Raw genomic sequence first — 11,149 nt, 5'->3', positions numbered from 1 at the left:
GACCTCAGGTGATCTGCCCACCTGGGCCTCCCAAAGTGCTGGGATTACAAGGCGTGAGCCACGGCGCCTAGCCTGTATTTACCCTTCTATTACACATATCCCGGGGGTGCTGAGGTCTGAGAAGGCTTGGACATAAGGGTCTTAAGATAGCAAAATGGCAATATTATAATTGAAGGAAAGGTCCATGTCAGGATGGTGGCCCTGAACATCAGAGTGTCTTGTTTCCTCCTGGGAACATGTACAGAGGCTGTCAGGAGACTCTAAAAGTATTCATGAAAAGCCTCCCTCCCTCCCTCCCTCCCTTCTTTCCTTCCTTCCTTCTTTTTTTTTTTTTTTTTTTTTGGACGGAGTCTTGCTCGTCGCCCAGGCTGGAGTGCAGTGGCGCCATCTCGGCTCAGTGCAACCTCCGCCTCCCGGGTTTAAGCAATTCTCCTGCCTCGGCCTCTCGAGCAGCTGGAATTACAGGCACGAGCCACGACGCCCGGCTAATTTTTTGTATTTTCACCATGTTGCCCAGGTTGGTCTCCAACTCCTGGCGTCAAGTGATCCGCTCGTCTCGGCCTCTCAAAGTGCTGGGTTTAGAGGCGAGTCACCGCGCCCGGCCCATGAAAAGCCTTTCTACATGGCTTTTCTGACCAGTCTTGCGTGGTCTCCCAAGGCCATTAGCGAGGACCCAAACTGTTCTTGAGAGCCTTGTAGTCCGGCCTTCACTGTCAGGCATGACACGTCTGCTTCTCTTTGGGAGTGGGATGAGTCAGTTCTAGTCCTTCCAGAAGATCCTGCTGCCTACAAGCCCAGCACCTGCCTGGGTGGGATCAGCAGCTCCCGCGGAGTCGATCTCCCCCTAGGTGGGGACGCGGGGAAGTCAACCCTGACGGGTCCTTCCTAAACCTCTGAGCCGGATACTCGCCTGGACCAGGATTAATTGCCCATACATATACTCTGTCGTTTCTGCTAGCGATTAACAGATCCTGGGATATTTTCCTCACAGGCCTAGTCCACGCCGGAGAAAGCTGTTCCGGCGTTTTCCTCTACACACCCCAAACTTGCAGGAAAAACGCGGCTTCGGCCTGGAAGAAGCAAGAAATCGCAACGTTTTCAGCTAACCCGCTGTGTTTGGCTTCTTCCCCGGCGGGGGGAAAGAGAAACAGCAGCAGTCCTTCGGGCAAAAAAAAAAAAACAAAAAAAAAAAACCCCATCTGACCCCGCCTGTTTTTCGACCTTTTGAATACGAGGGGAAAGCGCGAACGCAGTCCCCCACTACCACAAATTATGCAGTCGAGTTTCCCACATTTGGGGAAATCGCAGGAGTCAGCACATCCGGAGTGCAATGGATAAGCCTCGCCCTGGGAAAACCACCTTCGTGATCATGGTATCTCCCCTGCCAGGTAAGTATGAGATGTATATTCCCGCTTTCTCTCACACTCTCGTGCCCACCACTCTCTAACACACGGTCACTTCTCTCATGCGGCCCCAGCCGCCTCACCCTCTCCAGTCCCCTTACTCCACCCTCGCTGCTAGGGAAAGTCACACCGGCAGCACTTGGAAATCCGCACGGGACGTGGGGTTCCAGACCGAACGTGACCGGCAGCCTCCGCGCGCCGTGCTCATCTGCATACGCCACGCCCCCGCTGGGGGACGTCCCGGACGCTCCGGTCTCTCCAGCTGCCTACCCGGGGACCTACTGAGGGACAGGCCTGGGTGTCTCGGGGCTGGGTGGGCGCAAGTGGGGGCGCGGCCGGGAGTCTGGGACCTGAAAGGGAGCCCTGAGAGGACGAGAGAGAGACACCGAGACACAGAGAGAGAGACAGACACAGAGAGAGAGAGAGAGAGACAGTGAGAGAGAGAGAGAGAGACAGTGAGAGAGAGAGAGAGAAGAAGAGGGCGAGAGGGAGAGAGCGAGAAGAAGAAGAGGGGGAAAGAGAGAGAGAGAAAGAGAAGAGAAGAGGGGGAGAGAGGAGGAGAGAGGGAGAGAGAAAGAGGGGGGGGGGAGAGAGAGAAAGAGCTTGCGGCCCCACCGCCCAGTCCCCGAGGGACCTAGCGTCTGGGCCGGGCGGGGCTCGGGTTTGGGCTCACCTTCCTCTCAGCAAAAGGCAAGTTTCGGCCCCTTCTCTTCTCGCCAGCCCAACAGAAGTCTTCCCCACAGGACACAACTATTATGAGGTTCCCCTCCTCCCCCCGGTTAAACATTAAGCACTAAGATTTCCCCAAGCAGCTTCCCTGGTAGGCCTGTCAGAAATGGCTGCAACTAACAGGAGAACCTAAAGGAGAGGGGCCGGGTGGAGTCGGGGGAGAATCAAGCCTCTTACTTTGAAGGAAAAAAAATCAGGACAAAGTACAAAGTTGTCCACTATGCAAACCGTGCGTGCACTGGTCGAGTTAAGTGTATAACGCTGGACAACAGACCGTGTTTAAACACTTGGAAAAATCTGTAAATACACTGTTATTATTATTATTTTATTATTTTTATTATTGTTATTGTTGTTGTTGTTGTTTGAGACGGAGTTTCGCTCTTGTTGTCCAGGCTGGAGTGCAATGGCGCGATTTCATCTCACCGCAACCTCCGCCTCCCGGGTTCAAGCCATTCTCCTGCCTCAGCCTCCCGAGTAGCTGGGATTACAGGCATGCGCCACCACGCCCGGCTAATTTCGTATTTTTGGTAGAGACGGGGTTTCTCCATGTTGGTAGGCTGGTCTCGAACTCCCGACCTCAGGTGATTTGCCCACTCTCAGCCTCTCGAAGTGTTGGGATTACAGGCGTGAACCACCATGCCCGGCCACTGTTATGTTTTATAGTCAATTCACCCGATCTGAGATATTCTAGGTAATCTGTTCAACCTTCATTTTATGTTCAGATGGTGAGCCGTCCTCGATTTTTTTTTGAGACGGAATCTCGCTCAGCCGCCCAGGCTGGAGTGCAGTGGCGCGATCTCCCCGGGTTCAAGCGATTCTCCCGTCTCAGCCTCCCGAGTAGCTGGGATTACAGGCACCCGCCATCATGCCCGGCTAATTTTTTTATTTTAGCAGACCAGGCTGGTCTTGAACTCCTGACCTCAGGTGATCCGCTCGCTTCGGCCTCCCAGAGCGACCGCGCCCGGCCGATTTTTTTGGACAGCAACCCGAGAACTTTCTTCTTTACTACTTCTCCCATTGAGAAGTAGAGTCCAATTCCCCTCTCCTTGGATCTGGTTTGGCCTTATGCACAACGGCATTTGGCAGAAGCGATGTCCAGGGGCTCCCGAGGCTGGGTGGGAGGCATCCTTACAGCTCCAAAGGCATCTGGGTCTCCGGGAATCGTCTGGGAGGTTTGCGCCGTCATGGAAGAAGGCTGACTACGCAGGCTGCCGTGTGGTGAGGAAGCCCGAGGCTTTGTGGAGAGAAATACATGGAAACAGTTTCAGTCCCCAGCCGAGACCCTAGGCATCAGGGAGCAGAACATCAAAACTGTGGATTTGGGGATAGAAATGCATGATCATTGTTGTTGCAAAGCCCTTACGTTTTGAGGGTGGTCTTTTCGGGAAGCAATAGAGAAATGGAACGGGGAGACGGACAGTGAGCAGACAAGTAATATGCAGCAGAAGGGGGAAAAACGTGGACCACGGGATAGAGAAGAGGGCGTGGAGAGAAAAGGCTGCGGTTGAGGGCTTAACATGTTAGACAGGGGGGTCACGGAAAGCCTCCCTGCTTCTCTCTGTTTGCTCCAAACTCTTGCTTCTCTTTGCTTGCTCAGCATCAGCGCATAGAATCCCCAAAGGTCACCCCACGATGGCAGCCTCAGCTCCAGTTTACGTGTCCTGTTACAAGTCCTAGGACCACAACCAACTCGCTAGACTTGTTTGCTTTTCTTCTAATGTAATACACACACACACACACACACACATATTTTTGAGACGGAGTCTCGCTCTGTCACCAGGCTGGAGTGCGGTAGCACGATCTCAGCTCACTGCAACCTCCGCCTCCCGGGTTCAAGTGATTCTCCCGCCTCAGCCTCCCGAGTAACTGGGACTACAGGCGCCCGCCACCAAGCCCGGCTAATTTTTTGTTATTTTTAGTAGAGACCGGGTTTCACCCTGTTACCCAGGATGGTCTTGATCTCCCGACCTCGTGATCCGCCCCCCTTGGCCTCCCAAAGTGCTGGGATTATAGGCGTGAGCCACTGCTGGCAGCCAAAAAGTTGTTTTAAAATTTTTTTAGCGATAGGATCTCGCTTAGTTGCCCAGGCTGGTCTTGAACTCCTGGGCTCAAGCAATCTTCCCACTTTGGACCCCCAAAGTGCTGGGATTACAGGGGTAAGCCACCGCACCCAACCTCAATCTTCTTGTGATCTGTTATGTTGACAACCAAGACAGCTATTTAGTGGTTGATGGGTGGACAGTGTATACAGCATGGACACACTGGACAGAGGCGTGACTCAATGTTCCAAGTAGGACAGCAACAGATTTCATCACGCTGCTCAGAACAACATAAAAGGCAGGACCACTGGACTGCTGCTTTCATTCTACGCCCACGTTTTAGAGTGCATTCCCACAATAAGCACTCTAACAATGTAAACCAGGGGCCGAGGGATGCACCTTCCACTCTACTTCCTTCCCCAGAAAAGATCACCTTGGTACAGAATAGCAAATGGGTAAGTGAAACACTGTATAGCTTTTGGCCCTATACTTAGTATTTCTTAACATTTACACAGCGTTTTCACATTTCCAAAGCACAGTACCAACGTTTATTAATCCTCACAACACCCCTGTGAGGTAGGTCAATATGTCCTTTAGAGTAGAAAACTGAGGCAGAGGTCAAGCAAACCTGCCCTGGGCCACAGAGCAGCAGATGAAGGGGCTAGACCTGGATCCAGAAGCTAGGGCTCTTGGTCCCGCCTTCATCCACTGGTGGACATCACATGGGCTTATTTTTACCAGTGAAGGTTATGTGAAGGACAAAACGCACTCAGCCAGCAACGGAAAATCAACAGTTCGAACAGCACTGGGGAACACGTCAGTTAAAGAGACGAAACACTGATCAGCTCATGAATGAGACAAGAGAACATGCTGCTGAGGAAGTGTGGAACCATCACGACCGGGGACTAGACCAAGAATGGGCGCTCAGGAGGGTTCAGGAAAATGTAAACAAACTAGGAACCCATCCAAGGGGTGACAGGCCCAAATCCCTATGGGTCTCCAAATGGTAGAAAAATTAGAAAAAGATAGTGGAAAAATCCAACCACGCAACCTAACTTTAAACTAGGAATGACAGTAATGTTCATTCACATTAGAAAGGCCGACAGTGTTTGTAATATAACTACTGGCGACAGTATCCTATTTGTATGCCAACTTTCATCTCAAGTATTCTACTTTTCTTTCCCCACAGACAGACAAGTGTTGTTCTTTACAGCAGACCTCTTTCCCTCTACATACCAATCTATCCACTCGCATAACTACTAAGTGGCTCACTGGTATATGTCTCATGCTTAATTGGCTGAGCTAGGCGTGGAATCCTGGAAACCACAACAGTCTGTACTTTGCTCCTGTATTTCAGGAATAACTGTCGCTAACCTGCCTCTGTCCGATTCCACCTTCTATGAAGTACACACAGAGGAGCAGTTCATTCTTTTGTAAAGGGATTGGTGGACTTTGTTCGAGATGCCATTTCAAAAGAAACGAGAAAAAAGAAAAACTAAGACCTGCACTGTAAAGCATTATATAGGAGTAGATTTATTACAGCTACTCCACATTTTCCAGAGTGATACAATTACCAGAGAGTTAAAAACTATCACTGTTATCGCTGTTTATTTTACAATAATTGGTTTAGTCTACAAGTTTAAGGCAAACATACTAATGCATTTGCTTTTCTTCAGAAATCATACTTATAAAGATTACATAAAATCTGTCCCAAAACTTCTAAGAAATATTCAGTAATTAAAAATAAGTCTGATTAAGATGCTTTACCAGGATACATGAATGAACTAAGGTGGTATATAATGCTTTTAAAAACAAAATTAAAAAAAATTCAAAAAAGGCAATCTTCATCTTGTTTGAACAATGCATTCTGAAAAGGTTAAACTTCAGAAATTATTTAAAGGTAAATAAGATTGGCAGCCATAAGGAATACTATTTATAAAATAAACAGAGTTATAGAGGCTACTTTAAAGAAGAATGAACTTTGGACTTCTGAGTATGACAAGTGCACGATGATGGACCACTGTCGTGAAGAACACAGTGCAGCATCACAGCACACAGACTGGCATCGCCTAGGTGTGTGCTGCTCCATGTTTCTCAGAAAAAGAGGAGTAGATGCACTTTTTCAGCTGTTTTCTGTTGGTTTCCAGTGAGCATAAATGCTTAACATCATTAAGAAAACAAAAATAACATTTGAAGGAAGGCAGCCCTTTTTAACAGGAAGGCGGAGTGTGGCTTATGTGTCTCCATTTAACACTGCCAGGCAGTTCTGCAGCAACTGTAGGTTACCCTAAAAAAGGGATAAAAAATAAATTATAAATTTTAGTCCAAACAATCTAGAAGACTCCTACTGAAAATACACTGTTAGAAACCACATAAAATATAGTGTTAGAAGTCATATGACTTTATCGATACATTAGAAATTTAAAAACAGCCATTCATTATATACACATAAAGGGTTAAACACATAAAATTACATAATTTGTTTCACATACAATAATACTTTCTACATACCAGATTCTTCAGTAAATTTCTTTTTCTCTTTTTTTTTCCTGAGATGGAGTATTACTCTGTTGCCCAGGCTGGAGTGCAGTGGCACCATCTCAGCTCACTGCAACCTCTGCCTCCCGGGTTCAAGTAATTCTGCCTCAGCCTCCCCAGTAGCTGGGATTACAGGCATCTGCCACTATGCTCCGCTAATTTTTGTATTTTTAGTAGAGACGGAGTTTTGCCATGTTGGCCAGGCTGGTTTTGAACTCCTGAACTCAGGTAATCCACCTGCCTCAGCCTCCCAAAGTGCTGGGATTACAGGCATGAGCCACCACATCAGCCTTTCTTTGTTTTGATATGGAGTCTTGCTCTGTCACCCAGACTAGAGTGCAGTGGCATGATCTTGGCTCACTGCAACCTCTGCCTCCTGGGTTCAATCGATCGTCCTGCCTCAGCCTCTTGAGTAGCTGAGATTACAAGTGTGTGCCACTACACTGGCTAATTTTTTGTATTTTTTAGTAGAGACAGGGTTACGCTATGTTGGCCAGGTTGGTCTTGAACTCCTGACCTCAGGTGATCTGCCTGCCTTGGCCTCCCAAAGTGCTGGGATTACAGGGGTGAGCCACGGCACCCAGCCTTCACTGTAGGATGTTTAACAGCATCCTTGGCCCACCATGTACTGGTAGTAACCATAGAACACCCAGTTGTGATAACCACAAATGTCTTCAGCTATTGCAAAATGTCCTCTGGGGGGCAAAATCACCTCTGATTGAGTAGTACTGTTAATAGAACAGTTATCAGAAATCTAAATACAGAGAACTCAGGTCAGAAAGAACTTGAAAAAGTATAGAATCTGGCCAGGCGCGGTGGTTCATGCCTGCAATTCCAACACTTTGGGAGGCCGAGGTAGGCGGATCACCTGAGTTCAGCAGTTTGAGACCAGCCTGGCCAACATGGTGAAACCCTATCTCTACTAAAAATACGAAAATTAGCTGGGCATGGTGGTGTGCACCTGTGTCCCAGCTACTTGGGAGGCTGAGGGAGGAGAATCGCTTGAACCCAGGAGGCAGAGGTTGCAGTGAGCCGACATCACGCCACTGCACTCCAGTCTGGGGCAACATGAGCGAAATTCCATATCAAATAATAAAAAAAAAAAGTGCAGAATCTGGAAACTGGACACTGACATCAGTCTATAGCAGGACTCAGCAAACTTTTTGTGTAAAAGGCTAAATAATAAGTATTTTAGGCTGTTTCAATAATTCCAGTATGCTACTACGTAAAAGCAGCCACAAAGCATAAATGAATGAGCTTGGCTGCGTTCCGATAAAATTTTATTTATAGATACTTAAATCTGAATTTCATAATTAATACATGTCATGACATATTATTATTATTTTGAGACGGAGTCGTTCTGTCGCCCAGGCTGGAGTGCAGTGGCGCCATCTCGGCTCACTGCAAGCTCCGCCTTCCGGGTTCACGCCATTCTCCTGCCTCAGCCTCCCGAGTAGCTGGGACTACAGGGGCCCGCCACTACGCCCGGCTAATTTTTTGTTTCTTTAGTAGAGACGGGGTTTCACTGTGTTAGTCAGGACGGTCTCGATCTCCTGATCTTGTGATCCGCCCGCCTTGGCCTCCCAAAGTGTTGGGATTACAGGCATGAGCCACGTCGCCCGGCCGACATATTATTCTACCTTAAAAACAAAAACCAGGCCGGGCGCGGTGGCTCAAGCCTATAATCCCAGCACTTTGAGAGGCCGAGACGGGCGGATCACAAGATCAGGAGATCAAGACCGTCCTGACTAACACAGTGAAACCCCGTCTCTACTAAAAATACAAAAAATTAGCTGGGCGTGGTGGCGGGCGCCTGTAGTTCCAGCTACTCGAGAGGCTGAGGCAGGAGAATGGTGTGAACTCGGCAGGCGGAGCTTCCAATGAGCCGAGATGGCGCCACTGCCCTCCAGCCTGGGCGACAGAGGGAGATTCCGTCTCAAAACAAAAAACAAAAAAATCCCAACCATTTAAAAATGGGAACACCATTCCTGGCTCACAGACTTTACAAAAGAAGATGGGCTGTAGTTTGCCAACCCTTGATGTATAGCAAAACTTCTGGTAGTTCATAACTTTTTGTTTTTATTTTTGGACACAGAATCTCATTCTGTTGCCCAGGCTGGAGTGCAGTGGCATGATCTCGGCTCACGGCAACCTCTGCCTCTTGGGTTCAAGCGATCATCTCGCCTCAGCCTCCGGAGAAGCTGGGATTACAGGCGTGCACCACCATGCCCAGCTGATTTTTGTATTTTTAGTAGAGACAGGGTTTCACCATCTTAGCTAGTGGTCTCGAACTCCTGACCTAAAGTGCTGGGATTACAGGCATGAGCCACTCTATGCCCAGCCTCTCTTTAAAAAAAAAAAAAAAAAAAAAAAAAAAAAGAGTATTAGAAACCAGCTCAGGCTCCGTAAGAGTAACAATGCCAAACTTATCAAAACATTTTGACAGGGTTATTAGACTAAGAAATCAGAAAACAAAAATAGCAAATGTTAAATAAATTTTTTTTTGGCATCCAGGCTGAAGTGCAGTGGCGCAATCTTGGCTCACTGCAGCCTCCACCTCCTGGGTTTAAGCAATTCTGCCTCAGCTCCCGAGTAGCTGGGATTACAGGCGCCTGCCACCACGCCCAGCTAATTTTTATATTTTTAGTAGAGACGAGGTTTCACCATGTTGGCCAGGCTGGTCTTGAACACCTGACCTCAGATGATCCACCCATCTTGGCCTCCCAAAGTGTTGGGATTACAGGTGTGAGCCACTGCACCCGGCCTAATTTTTAAATGTTTGTATTAAGACTTTTTAAAAAAAAAACTAGTCAAAAAATGATACTGGTTTCCGTATTAGGTATTAGATTCTTTCAGAGCTGACCATTGGAGATGATATAGATATTATTCTTACCTTGATTAAATAATCTTTAAAATCCCTCTCAATTCTAAGATTCTCTATTCTTAAAATTACTCTAAGGTTTGGGCCAAACTTTCTATTAACTACAAGAAGAGGCTTAATTCAAAGTAAACAACTAATGTAAAAAAGACCAGAGGGCCAGGCATGGTGGCATACACCTGTAATCCCAGCTACTCGGGAGGCTGAGGCAGGAGGATTAACTGAGCCCAGGAGTTTGATGCTATCCTGGACAACACAGCAACATTCCAGCTCTAAAACATAATTAAATAAATACAATTTTAAAAAACCAGGCTGGGTGTGGTGGCTGATGCCTGTAATCTCAGCACTATGGGAGGCCGAGGCAGGTATCACCTGATGTCAGGAGTTCGAGACCAGTCTGGCTAACATGGTGAAAACCCTGTCTCTACTAAAAATACAAAAATTAGCCAGGTGTGGTGGCTAGCTACTCGGGAGGCTGAGGCAGGAGAGTTGCTTCAACCTGGGAAGCAGAGGTTGCAGTGAGCCGAGATCATGACACTGCACTCCAGTCTAGGTAACAGGGCAAGACTCTGTCTCAAAACAAAACAAAACAAAAAACCCCCAGACTAGCTGGGTACAGTGGCTCATGTCTGTAATCCCAGCACTTTGGGAGGCTGAAGCAGGAGGATCATTTGAGGTCGGGATTTCGAGATCAGCCTGGCCAACATGGTGAAACCATGTCTCTACTAAAAATACAAAAATTAGCCGGGTGTGGTGGCACATACCTGTAATCCCAGCTACTCGGGAGGCTGAGGCAGGAGAATCGCTTGAACCCGGGAAGCAGAGGTTGCAGTGAGCTGAGATCATGCCACTGCACTCCAGCCTGGGCAAGAGCACGAGACTCTTGTCTCAAAAAAACAAAACAAAACAAAAAACCCAGACCAACTGTTTTGAAGCAGTGAAATAATCTTGGAAAATGTAATTCCAATTCAGGAATAGTTGTCACAGTATCCCTATGAGAATTAAGATTAAAGAATTATCAATGTCATAACTGATTAATTTCTAAATTACAAGTAACTTAAATTATTACATCTTTATTACAACTCTACCTTTGCATGCTTCAGTTCTAACTCTGCCAGTTCCACTAAATTTTTTCTGAATGCAGCAACTCTTCTTGTCTTAAAATCTATAAGTTCTGTGAACAAGAAATTAGGATTATTTAATTTACATAACAGTCATAAAGCATACCTTGTGATTGAAAGTTAACATAATAGTACCTTGTTTTGCAGACTCAGAGATTTTTTCAAATTTCTGACAACATAATTGTTGGGAAGTTTCGGCCTGTAGAACATCTTTATTTTTTGCTCTTGCTTTATCCAGTGCTTTATTAGCATTTTCATAATCCACTAGTGACCTAGACCTTCGATACAGGAGATCCTATAAAACAGAATGCTTCACAATAGTATATATATTGCATGTTTCCAGTAGTCACACCCAGCCACCACTGTCACCACCACAACCATCAGAGCTAACACACAGTGAATATACTACATGCTAGTTACTCCAGTTTTTTTTTTTTTTTT

The 11,149-nt window shown here is 47.0% G+C and overlaps 1 protein-coding gene across 1 annotated transcript in view; it reads right to left on the bottom strand.

Moving 5' to 3' along the window:
- Nucleotides 1–4,696: 4,696 nt before the first annotated feature.
- SNX6 (sorting nexin 6) overlaps nucleotides 4,697–11,149 on the bottom strand; it is a 77,551-nt gene continuing 71,098 nt past the window's right edge. The window contains exons 10-12 of the mRNA XM_011995058.1: nucleotides 10,844–11,003; nucleotides 10,676–10,761; nucleotides 4,697–6,458 (exon numbers count right to left, since the gene is read on the bottom strand). Of these exons, the coding sequence (XP_011850448.1) occupies nucleotides 6,405–6,458; nucleotides 10,676–10,761; nucleotides 10,844–11,003 (300 nt within the window). The 3' untranslated portion in view covers nucleotides 4,697–6,404. The remainder of the gene's footprint in view (nucleotides 6,459–10,675; nucleotides 10,762–10,843; nucleotides 11,004–11,149) is intronic.

The sequence above is a fragment of the Mandrillus leucophaeus genome, unplaced genomic scaffold (genome assembly GCF_000951045.1).
Source record: "Mandrillus leucophaeus isolate KB7577 unplaced genomic scaffold, Mleu.le_1.0 Scaffold467, whole genome shotgun sequence".
NCBI classification, from domain to species: Eukaryota; Metazoa; Chordata; class Mammalia; order Primates; family Cercopithecidae; genus Mandrillus; species Mandrillus leucophaeus.
Note: the sequence above shows the minus strand (reverse complement) of the source record. Positions and strands in the feature narration are given on the sequence as shown.